Below are 19,774 nucleotides of genomic sequence, written 5' to 3'. Positions count from 1 at the left end.
CTCTTAGAAAATAAAGAACAATTGTGAAGAAAGTTTTGAAGAAAGGCATATGTCAGTAGATTGAAACTTACATTGGTATAATTTTGTTTCTTCATCTTCGGAGATCAAATCGGAGTCAGACTCCAAGGAGGAGGACATTTAAGCTTTGGGGGTTTGTTTCTGACAAACTAAAAAGAAATGCTGGTATACCTGACGTGGGAACAGGCTGGAACGGTTATGAGTGTCCCAGTAATAAATCTGTGGGCACATCAAAGATATAAATGTTGTGAAATACATATAATTCACTTTTGTATGAGCGCTTTTCTTGAGGCGCTCCTTGTTGCCTTGGAAACGAATCACATGACGTCTGAATCCTGCGACGCTTTACTGCCACGTCACCAGCAGGAGACTCGTGTTTATTTTCCCCACAGCTGCTGGAGCTGACAATTCGGAGCTGTTGCGATTTTCTCGTGTTCAATTCTCACTGGCAACCGGAAAAATGTCAGCGGCTGAGGATTTCACCAACTTCCCGCGTAACGCGTGGGAAAAAGTGTTGTCGAAGGTGAAGAAAGCTGTTGTTTTCATGGATGACAGGTGCGCCGAAGCTCTGCACTGGAGTGGAGGAGTCACCGCTTTACTGGACGCTGGAGCCAGAAATCTGAAGCAGTTCTCAAGCTTCGAAGCGTGCAGCGTCAACGAGCCAAAAGCCGTGTTTGTGGTGAGCACTTTGCTGAAGGGAAGAACGGTGGACATCATTAAAGACATCATCTCGCTCAGCCACTTCCAGTACTGCGTTGTTTTCACTGCCGTGCCACACTCCGTGCACCTGCTCGCCAACAACGTAACGGCAGAGATGGAAGGGAGCCCTGTATTCCAGCAGTTTGAGGAGAAGCTCTGTGAGTGGATGGGAAACATGAACTACACGGCTGAGGTCATGCACGCCCCCGTGGTCTTCGCCCCTGTATCGCAGCAGCTCATTGTCACACCTGCATTTGCTCACCTGTTCCCATTGCTCCTACCTGACCTAGAGTCAATCAACTCTAAACGACCAGAGAAGAAGAGATTTGGAAATCTGATTGACCTGGACTTGCATTCTCTCCCCTTTGAACTACAAATTGAAATTAAATGTTTGGCTGCATCACTGAATGCAATGTTTGAGGCCACGGGTACCAGGGAGGAGAGCTTTGCCGTGGGTCCCATGAGCCGCATCATTGCAGGGGAACTGGCAAATCATCCTCAAGCAAAAAACCGAAGGAAAACAGCCCCAAATAAAGCATCCATCATATTTGTGGATCGAACATTGGATCTCACAGGTGAAATCCCCTATTTTTTGTGTGTATGATTATCCTGAAGTGTGCAGAAGCTTAACCACAGGGCAGTTATAGCCCTGCTCAGGTTTTATATTGATGAAGTTAAAATCTGCTTGAGTGTCAATGGACACATGTTTGTTTAGCAAACCTATTAGTGCTAATACAACACAAATGTTGCATGTTGTGGAATTAATTTCTTGATATCTGAATTACAGGAGCTGTTGGACACCATGGGGATAACCTGGTGGAGAAGATCCTGACCATGCTGAAGCCTTTACCTGGTCATGTGACTGATGTGCAGGTGGACATGTTGGAACTCACAAGTCTGCAGCAAACAAAGCACTCTCACAACACTGTGGCCCCTGGCTGTCTTTCACAGAGCCAGTGAGTACATTTCATTTTTCAACATCTTTTTTGTATTTGTGAGTTATTACACCCATACAAGCAATCAGAATTAACTTCTAAGAATCAAAAGTCTTTAAGAAAAATCAGAATTCATTTAATTGATTTTGATCCATCAGCTGAACCAAAATTCCTCAAGCTCTGTATGGTGCTGCTTGACTTAAATCTTTGCCTGCACTGTCCAACTTATGGTTGTGGATGCCATGAGCTGATCACAGCTGTCATTGGCAGAAAGGCAGGGGACACATTGGACAGGTTGCCAGTGTATCATTGCGTTTATATTTATGCAGATATCATTATCTGTTTGTTAGTGCTAGATTTGAAGTACATAATTGCATCAGTGCATGAGTTGTTTTTGTTCAAGCAGAATTCAGATTAATCTGACTATTGGGAAGTTTATGAATTAAGCATGCTTATATTGAAGTAGATTTAAGATCTTTTAGTGTATATAGAAGCATCCAATTACATTCATACTCACCAAGTGTGTGAGCATATTTTAAAGACTTTAAAACTTACCTTTCAGAAATATCTACAAAGATTTATATGTGAAACCAAAAATTACAGACGCTACTGCAAATGGTTCTGTCCTCTTTACCTCTGCAAAAAAATAACCCCAATATGTAACCAGTGACGGGTTCTGGCAACAAGTTGTCTTCCATTTTGTTCTACTTTGTGGCTATACTTTACTGTTCAAGCAGTAGCTTCTTCTTTCCTTCTTATGAAGCTTCTAGTTAGCCTTTCAGGTGTGTAAAAATTATACTGATGATGGATACCTAATTTTTTTTTTAAGTTGAAGTTGAAAATTCTTTATTCGTTCCACAAACTATGAGCTTACTTAAATTTGAATAGAAAAAAGAGCTCCAGGTTTGAACTACTCTACCAAATGAAGGAGTGGAGTTTCCATCTTAATCTTGTTCTTGAAGCTCTCTGTGTCTCTGTCACAATTTAGATTTGCTGGTTAGATTATTTGGAGACTTTACAGAACTGCATGATCGTCCTATTGAATATTCTTCTCTTATGTTTTTACCGAACTGTCTTCTTAAAATGGCAGTTTCTAAAATCCCACCCACATTGTGGTCATTGCTGAGATGCATTGTTTTATGTTTTATTAACCTCTCCATAACATATTACTGTTGTCTTGTGACACAACCAAGGACACACCTTCACATACTTCACCCACCTGGCCACACACATGTGCACAAATATGCCCTCATCAGTCCTATGTGACCCCCACTCTGAGTTCTGATTGACATGGGACGAGCATGGAGCTGCCATTAGTTCAGTGGAGCTGGTCTCTTGACTGTGCTGATTAATCTAGCTTTGTCTTTCAAAGTAGCTGCGGCAGGAAACTAGTTTGTGAAGGAGAGTTCTTGTGTATCGACAGGTCAAGGGAGACCATGCTGATTTTGTTGAATGGGGGTAGAAAATTATCAGCAGGGCCATGTGGACCTGTGGAGTTTGTTTGGTTGTACTGGAGCCAGTTTAAGGTCTTTGCAGACAGCACTGTTTGGGCTCAGGGTATTGTAGTAGATCACATGAGTACAGCAAGGGGCAGGCTGCACAGACTCTGGCTCAATTATTGGATAACCTGTCAAGATATCAGAAGTCTCCTAAATGAACATTTTGTGTTCTTTTTTTTTTCCAAATAAATAGGTTCCTCAAGTGAAAGTGAGAAGCTTCTGGAAGAAGATCGAACATTTCGTATTATTAACTAGATACTTTTTCAACAGACTCTCATGCTCCTACATCTAAGAATTTAGTTGATTTGAGGATAGAAAAGCACTAACCAGTTTCAAAGGTCTGCTTGTGATTCTGAAAAGATATCTTATTACAGTTTTTTGACATTTACAATTCTCCTCCAAGGGGGACCACTAACCACTATAAGATACAGTTTTGCTTATTTTAACTGGCTATGGTCCATATTAGTGTCTTTATATTACCTCTGAAAATCATGCTGTTAACTCCTCCTGGTCTGCTATAGAAACCTTAAAGGGATACTTCAACATTTTGGCAAATTGGCCCATTTAGCGCAATTCCTTAGTCATTTCGAACAGCATACTTACTTTTTTTGTGAGGGCGAGCTATTGTTTATTCAGGGGTGAGTCGGGGAAGGTTTTCGGGACGGACACAATGGAAGTGAATGGTATTTTTGGTTCCCCTCGTCAAACTCATGAAATACAAAATCCACCAACCCCAAAACACTTTGATGGACATGTTATAATCCACACATTCACTACGCTGTGACATATTAATGCAAAATTACCAGATTGAGTTGTTTATGCGAAGATTGCTAAGACGGAACTACTTACTAAACATGGCGTCTGGGCGTAGTGGTTTCAAAATAAAAAGTAGTTCCCAGTATTTGCTTCAGTGTCGTAACGCTACAATATTATTTGTTGGTGTTCCACAGTGTACTGAATGTGCGGATTATAACGTGTCCACCAAAGTGTTTTGGGGTTGTTGGATTGTGGATTTGATGAGTTTGACGAGGGCAACCAAAAATACCATCCACTTCCATTGTGTCCGTCCCGAAAACCTTCCCCGACTCACCTCTGAATAAACAATAGCTCGCCCTCACAAAAAAGTAAGTATGCTGTTCGAAATGACTAAGGAATTGCGCCAAATGGGCCAATTTGCCAAAATGTTGAAGTATCCCTTTAAGAATTCAGTACAAGACTGGGTTGATAGCAAAAGAGTGTGCTCTCTGTTTACATTCATTCATTCATTCATTCATTAGACTTGTTTAGCACTATATTTAACCAATTTTTTCAATCGGATATGTTTTTTTCACATTTGAATTCCTTAATTTGAAATCTCACTCATTATAAGCACAGAGATTGGCACGCGCGCACACACACACACACACACACACACACACACACACACACACACACACACACACACACACACACACACACTTTCAATTCATTCAAGGAGAGCTCAGTAGCTTGGTGGTCTGGGTCTTTTCCTCATTTGAGGAGCTCAAACTCACAGGTAGATGGTGTTGTAAGCAACAGGTTATCCCTGTGGCAACTTCTCAAACATTTGCACTTAAAGAAAAACAAAAAAGGTAGTGGGGATAAAGATGCTATTACTTTCTGTAGTAATCATAATGATAATGGTTGTCCACTTCTGCATTTTGTTGTTGACTGTCAATTTGTTGTAAGTCCAGAGTCATGGTCACTTTCAAACAAACCAGGATCACTGAAATAATGCAAGATGCTCACTCCATCCAATGGGAGGTGTTTGTGGTTCAAGGAAACTTTGACATGTTTGCAGATAGCCAATCAAACTTGTAAAATCCAGTTGAGAGACGACCTGCTCGAGGAACCAAGCTACAACTGTCTGTGGGCTGGACATGACTATTACAATCCTGATTTGAAAAATAAATGATACACTAGTTTGCATGGTGATGGATAAAAAAGGGACATATTTCAGATAGTCATAAGTACATTTTTTGTGCCTTTAAAGCCCAGGGAAGTATTTTTATGATTCTTTCAAGAATCGTCAGAAAATATTACTGAGCCATCAGCCAAAGGCTTTATCTCTTAAAATTCAGATGACTGTTTCAGAAGCTGTGTACAAATTCCAACAAGTGCTAATGCGCCAATCATAGGCCAGAAAAGTTTAGCTGTTTGTAATATGCAAGCAAATGTAGTTGCTATACTTGCCCGAAATACATGCCTGATCAAGGCAAGCCAGATCGGCAGGAGTTTTAGTGCTTTTGCTGTCTCTGAGCAGATGGTTCAGTTGGGCCTTATCGCAGATGTTTGGGAGATTGAAGTACTGCCGAGGCAGAGAGACTAAGAAACCTGGAGATCCTGCTTTAGTGAACAGCTTTGAAGTGTGCAGCCCAGTCACAACTAACTTTACAGGGCAATCGCTTCAATACGTTTAAGCTGAGGGCCAGCAAATGCATGTGTTCTCACATCTTATTATTTTTCAAGGTTTTTGAAATGGCGTAAAAGCACACATTTCTGGAAGGAATTGTTTTTCCTGTATGATGTGAACTGTGCATAACACTAGACCTTGCTGGCACGGTGTGGTTTGATTGTCTTTATAATGCGTTTCCTCCTACTGGACTTTTATATGATGTTTTAGCTATTTTTAGCCTTGACCGCAGTGGGCTTTGCTGGGTTTTGTTGCATAGACGAGCACAAACCTGTAGGTATTAGGTGTGAACCTAATTTGGACCACTGGGTATTGTGTGTCCCCTAGTAATTCCAGGATATTTTTATAGATTACTGTGTCCTAAACATTCTGTGGGTGGTTGTTGTTTCTAGCTCTGCAGGAAAGACCCCACACTTACTTTGCAATTATTTCCATATTGTCTTTTGTAACTTGGTGTGAATTTTCCTTATCCTCAAACCTGACTTTCACTCTGTGGTTATAGTCGTCATGCCAAAGACAAAGTATACTTTGAGTCAGTGAGCACACACCTTCCTGGCGGAGGTGTTTTTTTTTTCTTCTTTTTCTTACTTTGCCCTTATAGTATTCTATGGAATTTATTTATTTTCATCCAATACAATGTGCCATGATGTCCAGTCTGCAGAAAAACAGTGAATGAAAGTGAAACATGAAACATAAATTATTATTGGTGTCTGTGTGTCTGTGCCTTTATGTGTTTGTGGTCAGGTACCTTCCAACCAGCCTGTGTAATTTGCTGCGCCTGGCTTCGCAGTGCTTTTTGATCCTGAGTGGCGCACACAAACCCTCACTGGCCAAGGGCACTAAGTTTCCCCGCCGTCTCAGCCCTGAACCCTGCAGCCCCGTCATTTGGCCGCCTTGGGTCTCCACGCTGTGGTGGGAGTGTGTACAGTGTGGGCAGAGCTGAGCATGGGTGGCCAAGGTGCTCTGGATCGCTCTGTGACGCTGCTGAGCTCGAGCCAGGCAAGACTAACTGACCGCACCCTGCCATGAGAAAACACTGCGAAGGCTCCTCAAATCTGCCTGGCAGATCCTGCACGCGCACCACCAGTAGGGAGGGAAAACACCTATTTCTGTCCCAGCTGGGAAACATGAGCGCGAATAAAATGGCCTGCTGAGATGATTTCAGGCTGTATGTGAAAAGTAACAAAAACAGTAGCGATAGTGGAGTGCAGAGTGGAAAGAGCAAATGACAGACAGCTGAGGACTATTCCTGTTTTTACCTCACCAAGAAAAAAAGGAAGAGATCGAAGTTGGTCACGTTCATTATATGGTTGTTTCATGCAGGCTGGAGATTGTTTTGCTATTCTATACTTAGTGGCACAAAACATCCTTCAAAGTAATTTATAGCTGAAACAACTGGGTTGTTCCACCATTTTTAAAGCGCTGTATGGGTTCTCATACAGTTCTGCCTACAGTGGGTGGTAGAAGTTGGACTCTTGAACAGTGGCTGTTGATTTTGCACGAGCATAAGCTTCTAGTTGTTGTGTCTTAAGAAAATCTTAGTTCTGGTAGTTGCTGGAGTTTCACATCTTGCTGTGATCATGCAAGAAGAAGATGATGATGAATGTTGGCCTGAAGTAAACCGCCACTTGTCACTATTCTACAAAATGGCCTTTTCATTTTGTAAAGGAAAAAAAAAGCCCAGTGAAACCAGCTCCAATTTGTGTAATTCATCACAGCAATATGGAAGGGAGATTACACAAAAATAGTAACATTAATTCGATCTCCTCCTTTATCCCTTTTTAAATGAGAATCCATTTTCAAGCGGATCTATGTGCATCTGTATGCAAGCAGCTACACGATATAGTTGCTTTAATCCTTCATCACGCTGATTTTATCAACCCTCCCCAAAGGTCAACGATACCAGCATCTTTTTGGAAACTAAAGCACGTATCACTCAGATAGTATTTGAGATGTGAGCGAATTAGGGAGCTGATGTGTCCCCGTTGGCAACCAGCGATGTTGTTGTCCCTGTCATTCTCCGCGTACATTTGTTTTCTCCTCCAGCGTCAAAATGATTTTGTACTGAAAGCCACAGACATCAATCAAACAGATTACTCACACCTTTCTGTCTTGCACACTGTCTCTTGTTTTTTGTTTTCTCTCTGGAACACACTTCCTGTGTAGACAGAACATGAGTGCCTTTATAAGTTGCTTGAACATTGAAAGTGGTGCCTAACTTCCTTCAATAACCGCTGGATGATAGAACCATTTACTGTTGGAGAAGAAGAGCCCGGGTTACCACCCATTCGACATTCTACCGTTTCACTAGTCCAAGGAACACTATGATTCACTGGAGGCAAATAATCTTAGAAAATCTTCATGAATCCTGCACAATCACATTATGACATGCACAAAGTATATAATTCATATTAAAAGTTGCAAACCACAGCTGATTGCCACTGCCAGGGCATTATTGTTTTATTAAGTCTATTTTTAGCAAAACAATTTACTTTGAGGGCCACACAGTGAAGTGCTGGTTAGTGCTTGTGTTGTTTTGCGTGTTCTCCCTCTGTGCGGGTTTCTTCCAGGTACTCCAGTTTGTGATATGACTTGGTGATCCGAACTTGACTGCAGCACATCCAAGTGACCTTGGATGGAATAAAGCAGTTTAAAAGATGGATGAATGAAAGTTACTTTGAAGTCCAAAGCCACAATCGTCATGCAATATTGCAGGAAATAGGTCTGAAAAGGAAGGATTGCCTTATTTTTGTGGTCTCCTGCCATTTTAACACAGGGAAGATTGACATGTAAAGTTCCCGTTAGTTATTGTTACCAATAGATAGTGACTTTGGTGATCATATTCTACCATGAAACACCAGCTACAGGTTCTGGACATTGTTGTGAACAAAATGCTCAAAAGCTTTATAATGCTTTATCTCATGACCTCCCAAAATGCTCTTATTAGAGTGACGAGATAACGCTAATGCGATGCCGATGCTGCTTAACATCCCACCTCTCCTGTGATACATGGAGAAGGGGTTTGGCCACAAAACTATCGATATTAAACCATAACAGACCAAAAAGCATGAACCTATAATTGAAAGAAAACTTTCCTCTTTTAGCACTGCCGAGTATGAAGTTTAAGGACATGTGTCTGGTTGACTTGACTCTCTCTGGAGTGGTTCATACACCTGTTTTGACATGCTGGCAGCACAAGTCTATTTATGGACTTTGCTGTCTCAAATCAGGGGAGTTCATTGTCAGGATACGCAAAACTATTTCTTAAACATATCAATAAAAGATAGCAGCCAAGTGGAATCTCCTGTTCTGTCCGTTGTTGGTGTGTTTAATTTTTTGGTGCGTCTCTCCCATCCTTTCCTCACTTCCTGCAGAGCTCCTCTCCCTCGTTTTCTCTCCATAAATCCACTGGGTCATTTGTCCCTCTTGCCAGAACACACAGACACTCAAGGCCAGATCTGGTTTTAGTCTTTTCTCCCCCTTCCTAACTCTCATGTTATGTCCTGTGCTACACAGGGATGTTTACAGGAAACAGACAGTGTTTTTTACCCCATTAAACACACTTCATAAATTAACTTGCCATGGAATGAGGCTGACCTCGCACTATTGTATCCAGCTCTTTGTGGTATAGGTGTTTTCATTTTAGGGAACTACATAAATCATCTGAAAATATGCAATAGGAAGAAATTGGAGTCTGGTGTTGTAATCTGCTGATTGTGAGTCTTTGATGCTCTTGAGGATAATCACATTGATTGGAACTGAAATTTGTTCATGTAACTTATTTATGTTCCAGGAAGTCAGGTATGAACTTAAATCTGTTATTTCTGATTACTCAGTTAACTTTACTGATGCATCAGCACTTTGTTTACTTGCAGATATCATTCGTCTTAAATTTCTGACAGCCATACTTTTACAGTTGAACTAAATGTTAACTTATGATCTAAAAAATCTCCGAAAAACTCCACTTCTTTCTAAAGTTTTACTATGAGTTCTAACAAGTTGCATTTCCGGTTCAGTCCTAGAGATAAAAGTAAACATTTAGTGAAAAATATGGCTTCACTGTTGGTTGTGGCTTGGTTAGTAGAGTGGTTGTTTCTCAGGCAGACGGTTGCAAGTCGGATTCCCCATCTCCCCCTGTCTACGTGTTGGAGTATCCTTGAACAAGACACTGAACTCCAAACTGCTCCCAGTGGATTGAGCTGCAGGCTGCCTTCATTGGTGCATGTGTGTATTTGAATATGTTTAAAGGGGTTAAGTGCTTTGGGAGCCGCTCGAGCATTGGAAAGTGCAAAATTCAGTTATGCTTTGTAGTACATTGTGTAATTGCCTGATGCTGATTATATATATCTCCATTTCTCACCGAAATGTCAACAGTTGAATTGTTCAAAGAAAAAAAATTGCATGTTCCACAAAGGTTAAATGTTTAATTGGGTGTACATATTTCAAAAGATGAAATTTAGAAATGAAGGTGAAATATTAAGAATATGGTCAAATTGATTAGTAGCAAAAGGTTAGGCAAATAATTTCAGTGGCAGGGATGAAGTGTTTGGTGTCTCAGGTAGCCGCTGCAATCCTAAATGCTCCAACAGTAAGAAAAAAAAAAAAAAAAAAAAAAAAGCTCTGGAGTTAGATATCCCTCGTAGTGTTTATAAAACAGCTAAACTGTTGTAATAGGGGTAAACGGATTCTTTAGCACTCATCGATGTGGTTTCAGTGGTTTAATCATTTTCATCAGTTACAAGTATAAGTACAGTGACTCACTTCTGAGTCATACCTTTAACTCAGATTAAATTCTTTTTGTGTGCGTGTATGTGCGTGTGTGTGCGTGTATGTGCGTGTGTGCGTGTGTGTGTGTGTGTGTGTGTGGCAGGGAAGTTAGAGTAAAGAAAATAAATACATGTAAAACGCGCACACATACACACACACACACGTACGATGGACCAAATGATGAAGGGGGGTAAGTCACAAAGGGTAAATGAAAGATCCTGAGTCAGAATGATTTGAGCCATTCTTTTCTGCTGCATCACAGACTTCCAGGAAAGCCTCCCCTCCCCTCATCCCTACAGTCATTAATGACTTGCATGGTAGGAGGTATTTTAATGGCTGTGTACTGTACGTGTCGTTCCTTTAACATGAAACGTCCATTATTCTTCAAACCATGGTATTTGATGCTAAACTTGCTGTTAATGATATCCACTCATCAATCTAGTGGAACTTGTTTAGTTACAAACACACCCACGCTTTCCAAACACAAACCCACTCAAGACATTCAAGCAAGTCAGAGTGTGCCCCACAAAGTGCTACATTCAAGTGCAAGAGCGCCCCCTCCAGTCTTATCAGCAGTCTCTTCAGCAGGCAGAGCCACTACACAGCCGTATTGATGGGACACACATTCACACAGACAAACACACACCCACCCCTAATGTTCTGCCCACCCCACCCTTGCCATAGTAACCCAGTTACTCCACCAGTTTTCTGGCTTGTTATGGGCCTTGTCTCGCACTCTGTCAGTATTAACCTCACCCCTCAGTCCAGCTCAAGCCCCAACTATAGTATGACCAAATGGCCTGGCTAAGTTATTGGGGGAGGGAACGTGATGTTGGACGGAGTGGGCTGGATTTAGTGTGGGTGTAGGGGGATGCTGGGCGGACTGAAAGCCAAATGAGAACCACGTTTCATTTCTACTGAGACCTCTGGTTTCCAAAAACACACACAATTGTGCGCCGGCATACACAAATGCATGTGCACACACCCTTACACTCGTGAACAACATCATCCTGGAACACATGTGGCCTTGTCCAGTCACACCACTGGTATTTCAGAAATGATCAGAATGTTAGAGTTTTTGATTTGCATAATTGCAGCAGGTCTGAAACACCAGGAGGTGTTTTTCTGAAAGAGAAAGGGAGTTTTTTTTCTGTAATGGTATATATAACTTATCTGATCACAACTATTGTGCAGTATAAACCACATATTTAGAGGCTATGGCACAACCTATGAAGACCAGGAGGCTGTTCCAGCCTTTACGTTACACTCTTGTCTGTGGCTGACTTGTATTTCTTGGTCTTTGTGTCTCGTTCTACTGTGAGGATGGCGGGCGTCCCATTGTGAGCCCCTCTGCTCCCCATCTCGCCCCAGCCCAGGGTCTGGAACAGATTACATCTGATATTAAACACATGGCAGCAGTTAGAAAGCAGAAAAGGCGAGAGAAGAAAAAAAAAGACGGGAAAGAAAAGAAAAACAGCAGATTTGTCATCGAAGTCCCTCCTACCTACCCTTTCTCTGTCCTTACTCCATTTTCTGTTTTGGTCTCATTTTCCCCTCAGCTTCCAGTTACTCTTTAGTACATGGAAAGGATCACATTGGCACATCTGACTATCTGTCAAAAGTACAGAAACATCGATGTAGGCCTTTTCATCCTTGGTAATCCAATAAGTGTCAATATCTTAAACAAGAAAAGGAGGGCAGCAATGACACAGATTTTTAGGATGTCTACTCAAAAGCAGACATAGAGGCCATTTTTAGAAGAAGCATTATTTCTGTCTGTACATATAATGATGTTGAAGCTTAGGTGATGCTCGTGATTTTTTTCCACTCAAGGATATGAAGCATGTTGTATTTGCAGCAGATGGTAGAAGCCTTACAAGCATGCCTTGTCGTCAGTCTCCCATTAGAGATGTGGATCAGTGTGCTTCGTAAGCTGGCGGATAATGAGACAAGGGACTGAGAGATGTGCCCTAAGATGGCATCAACAGGAGTCTCAGTCTCCAGACTCTTTTGCTTTGCCACTGATGTCAGGACAGCGCCAATCAGTGCAGAGGAATGTTGACACGCAGATGTTTTTAGGTGGATTGAGAACATTCCTAATGTTCCCTCTGCTAATTTCAGCTTTTTCCTGTGAGGGGTCCCGCCGGGGAGTCACCGCTCCCTAACCACCCAGCTCTCTGTCACTCTGATACAAGTGTTCAATCTTCTTCATGTTGTCTTTCTCTTTTTTTTGTTGTTTTGTTTTCGCCCAGAGGCCTGTGTGCTCTGAACAAACAAGTAGCAGTGACAGTAGCTTATCTTGTTAGTGCTGAAAGGTGCCTCCTTTTTTTCCTCCCTCAGGACTAAAGTTACCTGTTTGATTGTTCTGCCTATCAGGTCACCTGCTGCAAGGTCACTGTGGGAGGCCATGCTGACCAGTAAACATAAAGAGGGGGTGATGGAGATCCGCAGGCATCTGGTTGAAGCAGCCAGTAAGGAGAAGCTTCCAATCAAGATGAGCATGGGTAAGAATCACAGTGCCACAAGTGGAGAAAATCTCATACAATTTCCATCAAACACAATGCTAATATGCAGAAAAGACAGATAAGTAAAACATAAACAACAAAGATGTCATGTTGAAAGCATAGTGTCTTGCTCTGTGTTTTTGGGTGTTTGTGTTTGTCTGTGTCAGTATTGTGATCTTGAAGAGCAGACCCATAGCGCCTCCTACTGAAATCCAGGTCCGCCGGCTTGCCGTCTATTTGCCCATGTGGCCACAGAGGAAATGTGAACCACATGTTGCCTCTGTGACACACGCATGCACACACACTGGCTTGCACACATGCTGCTTTTGAAAACTTTTGTTGTTTGGTAATGAAGCAAAGTCGTCTGAAGTGAGGGAAAAAAAATGCGTGTAAGCACACGAAAGATAAAGTAATTACGTGCTCTGGTTTATACTGTCTTTGTATACACTGACTTTCATGCTAGCCTTTGACATACAGGGCAAGTAGATGTAGATGGATGAAGACACACACACACACACACACACACACACACACACACACACACACACACACACACACACACACACACACACACACACACACACGAGTAATATGCAGGTTAGCATCTGGCAGAAATGAGGAGTTAAAGGGGAGGGGTAGTGTGATCCCTTAGCTCCTATAATCTACGAGGTAAAGAAGGTCTTGTCTCTCGTAACCGGCAGATTATAATGTGTTGGAACACACACACACAGACACACACACACACAGTGTTAGACACATCCCATGCACATGTGTATACGTGGTGGTTTTTCTTTCGTATATTTTTGCCAAACAGTAGACTTTCTCCTTCTCCATTGCTACTGTGTTGTGTAGTATTTGTTTACTCAAATACACACCGGGGGAGACAGAGCTGCAGAAATAGAACAGAGCAATTGGAATTGACGTTGCGAGCACAACTGTATGAAAAACATGTAGCTTTAAAACTGTCTCTGCATGCTGATTGACATTTTGTTGACTTTATGTCTTTGCTGAGAGAAAACGAGAAATTTGCCGAGAGAAGGGGGCAACTGTAACACTCCTCACACACTGAACCTTTATACCCCTTTGGCAACTGACCAGACTCCACGAAAAATCCATGGGCTCCCAGTGAGCCCACCCCAAACACTTCCCATGTTGCCCGCCACAGTACCACCAGCAGAGTTCTCAATCCATCACACTCCACTCATATGAGACCATGTAACACAAAACGCTTAGCATTAATATCTATCTGCTTTCTCAGTGGCCATTTGCTCTGTAGGAGAGTAAAATTTTCCGCTCCCACCCGGGTGCATTCTGGCTTTGGTAGGTTTGTTCAGATCATGAGGGGAAATACTGTATCAGTGGAATACAAGTCCTGCATTCTCACATGCAGACTGACCCAACATAGCTTCTTTTCATCTCCACAGGGTAAGATCATCCAGAGACAGTAAGGGAAAATAATCCATGGTATACCCTGAATATAACCCATCAGGTTTCTCACAGCACAATAAGATGATCAGATTCCCTCACTGTGTTTGTGTTTGCATATATAGAAATATGCAGTATGCGGCTGTGCAGAGTTCACTGTTTATCTTGTGTGTTTTTGCACTTAGCAGGGAATTAGTCAGACAGTTTTGAATTCATCGTCTGTAAACATTCATTTATCTCTCCATCTGCTTGAGTGTGCGTACATGCATGCATGTGCACATCCAAAGATTATATGGTTTATGTATGTGCCGTGTGCTCCGATACTGCAGCGGTGTAAATGAGATGTGTTGACAGGGCCGTTCTCCCTGTGGCGTAGCCTGGGCTTTTAACAGCAGAGAACAGCAGGACTTAAGCAGACAATTGATTGCATTCATCATTTCAAGCAATAATGTTTGGGGATATGTGAGGGGGATGTGGAGAAATGACGTAATGTCACAGTGGTTTCAATTATGTTTTCATATTTGACAGCACCATATTTTCCATTCTGGTCGTGACTGGAAAAAATGGTATTGTTGTAGTGAGGATGCCTTTATATTCACTTTTTTATGTGACATTTTTTGTTATCAAATAACAAATGAAGGTAGTGAAGATATGTATTTTGAATAAGCAAACGGAAAAAGAAAGCATTTGGATTTTTATGTGTTATTATCTTTCATTTGCTCAAATACCACCCATTTCCTGGTATGTTGCTCTTGCATGCTCTGTATTTTTAATGTGGCTCAAGCTAAGTAGGCTATACAACACAAGAAAATGGACACAGAAATGAGACGGGTGAGTGATGTGGCAGCCTATGTTCCAATGTACAGTAAAATCCTGACGGGGCCCCAACATGTATCCAAAAAATAAAAGTTTCAGGACGTTCCTCCTCCTGGAGTGCATAAATAAAAGTCTCTTAGCCTTCCTGTGCCCCTCATCCATGTAGAATTACTTATGAGAATGTCCAGCTGGTGAAGCAAGCCACCACTCACTGACATCAGACATCACTTAGCCTCTGAGTAACCCTGTGCACCTAGAATGCAAGTCATCTTCCAGTAAAGGGACTAAATCATTCTTGGCCTCTGCCCCTTTTTGCATTGTTGAAGACTTTGATCACAGTTGTCACTTCTGCACATCAGGCTGAGATGGACACCAGCTCAAATAGTTTATAGCATGAGATCGAAAATGCAATTTGTTTTATGACCAGCCTTGTAATAAATGTACAGAGAAGAAAAGTAAGATGGTCAAAATGTTCAGATTTAAAATACACACACAAAATGCAGTGACAGAAATTAAATTTAGTCTGTTGCAGGAAAAGTGCAAGTACAGTTTATTCTTAAGACGTATATATGTTGTGAAATTTTCCCATTATCTCTTGTCTCCTGGCTTAAAGTGGAGGGCTTATGTTGCAGACTGAGAGGGTTCGCAGACAGCCGTTGTCCATGTCTTGCAGCCAGATAATCTTCTGACAGTGTTTTCAGCGGATAACATTGATATTCTTGTGTATTGACTCACAACATTTTATCAGTGGAGGATGACATTGTGTAGTCAAACTTGATGGAGTACATAAGTTAGATAAATTCATGTTGCACAATGTAGTGGATAGCATGCATTTTAGATTGCTGATTGCACAATCTGGAGGAGCATTTACATGTACTTATTGTACAATTATGTATTAAATTCTCAAGTTTGTTCCACTTTTGTTCTAACAGCAGAAACACTCCAGCTAAAGAGCAGCTCTCAGCTGACAGACCGATTGATTCAGCATCTGGCAGCAAGATGCTTTGAGGAATCAGAACTGTTTTGAGGGAAGTTTAGTGACATAGATAGGAGCTAAGACTCGGCCAGGACTGTTTGATTGTGTAATGGAGCGCAGGCTTTTGTGTGGCTTTTTTGGCTTAAGTGCTTTTTTTCTTTCTTTCTTTTTCAACTTTTTCCAATGTCTTACATTTTCTCACTCTTCCTCATCTGGTCTGCTCTTGCTGTAAGTCTGATTGCATTTGGCCCATAATGCACCATTCTCGGCTGCCTATTCTTGGGTGAAATTATGCTTGGGCCTCACTTTGGACATTTTTCCTGGTTCTTTGCTAAATTATGGTTGGCACATCGAGCTGAGAGAACCTCAGTTACACTGCCAGGCTTTTTATGGCTGGTTATGTTCACAATAGAGCTTTTCAGGATTCGGAATATGTCTGGCCTGACGTTTATTCTTCAAAATGACTTTAATTTCAGCACGAAATTCAAATCCACTTTGTAGGCACTTGCTTTGTTTGGGTTTTAAGTGCTGCAAAACACACCGCCTCTTTCAGTTCCCTTTGGAAAATAGATTTTCCCAACAGGTGGGACTGCTGAAATGTATCGCTGTTGGTGTTTGCTGATCAGATGCTGAGAAAATTACCCAATAATGTGTTTCTTTGATAGTGTTTATTTTGTTTCCTTTTGAAAAATGTGATTAAGGATCCACAGATCTTGCCATCTATTTCCATGTGCTTCTTTCCATTTTGAGTGCCATGTCTCCTTATTATATTTAGTATTCTGTTCAGTTTTTATCTGTCCTGTCTGTTTCTCCTCGAGTCATGTGTTTGGCCTCACTAAAGAAAACACTGGCCGTGTAGTCCAACAGGAAATACTCCCACATCTGGTGCTGGTTCAGAACATCAACATGAAGAAGTGGGCTTTATGGAGAGTTAATGTGTGCCCTCTCTCCATCCGAGCCCCTGAAACAGCCCCTCGTACCTCTGGGCCCACCCCTCGCAGCTTTTATATCTTTCACACTGCTTTTCCTGGGTCTCTGTGAATCTTTGTGGGAGGGGGTTGAGAAGGACTCAGAGGTCCTAAACTTTGCGAGCAGTCTGGCCTCTATAAATAATCTGAGAAAACCTCTGATTTATACTTATTAGTCACACTTAAGACTGGCTCTCTGGAGCTCCTATCAGTTCTAATGAAACACACGCACACACACATGCACCCACTGCACAGTGAACTGGAGCAACTCCACACACAAGCTGACATATATATAGAAAATATTGTTTTGTGACATGTCATCTAGCATAGCTTTTGGTTTCTGCAAGCCGGTGGGCTTTTTTGCTCTTTAAGATAATATTATGGTCTGCTTTGGTATCAGTCATTCCCCTCTGCCCCAAGCAGAGTGTGTAATAGGCTGTTTTTCTTGGGAAAAGCTTGTCTTTAATATTGTGAGTGTGTTCTAGCCTTCTCATCACTTTGAGTCTGTGTCTGCTCAACAGACAGCTTGTGCTTTGTGTAGTATTTACCATACTTTAATAATGTTGATTAATGTATTTCTGATGTCTTCAAATTAATTATTTTCCCAGGACCATGACATTCCCTCTCATCGCATCTTCTTTGTCTCCTCCTAATATTTCTCTTCATAGGCCGTGTGACCCCCGAGCAGCTCTGTTCTTACATGCAGCTATTTCGGAGCAGTTGGGGGGCGCTAGAGAGTCACTGTGGAGTTCTCCAGTTGGGCCTGGCCACTGCCCAGACACTGCGCCACCCCTGCATGCCCCGGTGGGATGCTTGCCTCGCTTTCGAGAGGCTGCTGCTGCAGGTGCGTGTTCATCTTAAGTAAACCGATCAACCAGCTGTGTTACAAGCTCTGAACGCTACAGAATCAACTTTCAAAAGAGATACACTGAATGCTACTTTGAATATAAAACTTGTGGTTCAAATGGCTTGAAGACTGTACGTGCGTGTTTAAAATGAATTTCATGTATCTCATCTTGATTGACGACATTGCATTCTCACTTTCAGCCTTTTTCGCTAACAATGAGCGAGTAGCATAAATAAAGAGTAACTTTTTGCTTAGATATTTTACATGTGCATTGCTAACAAAACATCAGAAACAGCTAGAAATGAAGAAGACTCATACATGCACAAAAGACTGACAAATTTATTACATGTATTTATCTAGTTATTATATTTATAAGAAGTGTGTGTTGCATTTTTTGGTGATAAAAACTGTTTTGTTGTAAAAAAAAAAAATACACAAATATGCAATTTTCTATCACCATAGACAGCCATTTTATTTCAAGTTACAGTGGTTCATAATCCAAGTTAGTAACGGTGCAGAGGGACAGCACACTGGGGTCACTTCAAAGTTTAAACAGATTAGAAAGTTTTCTTATACACTCAGTGTGGAGACAGAACAGTGTGGGTTCTTTCACAGAGTTCTCTGTAAGCTGTAACTGGAATACAACGTATATTCTGTCAACTTTGTAATCAAGTTGGCAATTATTTTTCACATCCCTCCTCTCAGTAAATATTTTATTACCAATGCTCAGCAGGTAAGTGGGTGTTTGTGGTTTGCAAGATGGTGGGCAGAATGTTGTGTTAAGCTGACAGCGACAGGGGAAAAAAAGCAGATTCCTCTGCTTCATAAACAAGGTCAGTTGTGTTTGTAGTGAAAACATTTGGATCCTGTAAACACAGCAGAAAGGCCAGATTTCCATCGTGTTGTTTAAAGGCTTTTGAATGTAGAAGCGGAAGAGGTCCGTTTTACAGAGGTGGGCAGTGACTGATGTGCACGTGTGTTTGGCTCCGAAAAGGTCAGAGAGCATATCTGTTGGTGAGACAGACGGGGGGAACAAGTGGGAGGAGGAGGAGTGAGAATAAATTAAAACTTGAAGCAAACTCAGTCATCATTTGCTCACCTCTCAGCAGCGATCAGCACGTTTGATGTAGTCTCTAACATCCTGAGCTGAATGGCGCCAATCTAAGACCTAATGCTGAATCCTCCACAGTTTTTGCATTGAGTCCTGGTATTTTCGTTCAGCCTTAAAGCAAGCAGCCATACAGCAGAGCATTTAGGAACTTATTAAAGTAAATCACGGGAAAATAAAACAAGCTTGCAGCTATGCCCAATGCCAAATTGAAATTTCAAAACGACCTCATAAACCTCCGTCCTCAGCTGGGTCCATCACTTGTTTATTAAAGGAAAGCAGAAGACTTTAGGGCTTACAATTCCAGTATCCATTTACTTGGTGACTCCACTTTGATCCCCCGCCATCTTGTTCCACTACCATACCTGGATAATTCCATTTTTTCTCACTGAACTTTGCAGTAAGCTTAGTCTTTCAAGTTTTGAGGTGATTTTTTTTCCTGAAATGGTTCTTAGTTTTTAAGAGACCGATATGTGAACAACAGTTGTTTTCCACTTCAGTTTGGTATAGATGTACAAAACATCTGGCCTGAGTTCAAAAATGACATTCTTCAAGAATCAAATCTCACAATCAGGCCTTGAGCATAATGTGAGAGTTCTTGTTTGCAATCAAAACGAAGCCTGAGTTTTATTGAGGCATTAGGGGAAATGAGTTGTGTGTCCTCTGTGCCCCCTCTGTTCATTTAATTTCCATGTGAGTTTTTTTTTTTTTGCTTTGGCTCAACATGGACAGAGAGAAGTTAATTGCACTCGAACATGGTGGGACGAAATGCCTTTCAGCT

The 19,774-nt window shown here is 41.6% G+C and overlaps 1 protein-coding gene across 1 annotated transcript in view; it reads left to right on the top strand.

Annotated features, from left to right (window-relative positions):
* Positions 1–386: 386 nt before the first annotated feature.
* Positions 387–19,774, top strand: part of scfd2 (sec1 family domain containing 2) — a 100,787-nt gene continuing 81,399 nt past the window's right edge. The window contains exons 1-4 of the mRNA XM_030082952.1: positions 387–1,292; positions 1,505–1,673; positions 12,726–12,853; positions 17,707–17,882. Coding sequence (XP_029938812.1) covers positions 479–1,292; positions 1,505–1,673; positions 12,726–12,853; positions 17,707–17,882 — 1,287 coding nt within the window. The 5' untranslated portion in view covers positions 387–478. The remainder of the gene's footprint in view (positions 1,293–1,504; positions 1,674–12,725; positions 12,854–17,706; positions 17,883–19,774) is intronic.

The sequence above is a fragment of the Salarias fasciatus genome, chromosome 23, assembly GCF_902148845.1.
Source record: "Salarias fasciatus chromosome 23, fSalaFa1.1, whole genome shotgun sequence".
Lineage (NCBI taxonomy): Eukaryota > Metazoa > Chordata > Actinopteri > Blenniiformes > Blenniidae > Salarias > Salarias fasciatus.
The sequence above is the reverse complement of the archived record's forward strand: the minus strand, read 5'-3'. Positions and strand labels throughout refer to the sequence as shown.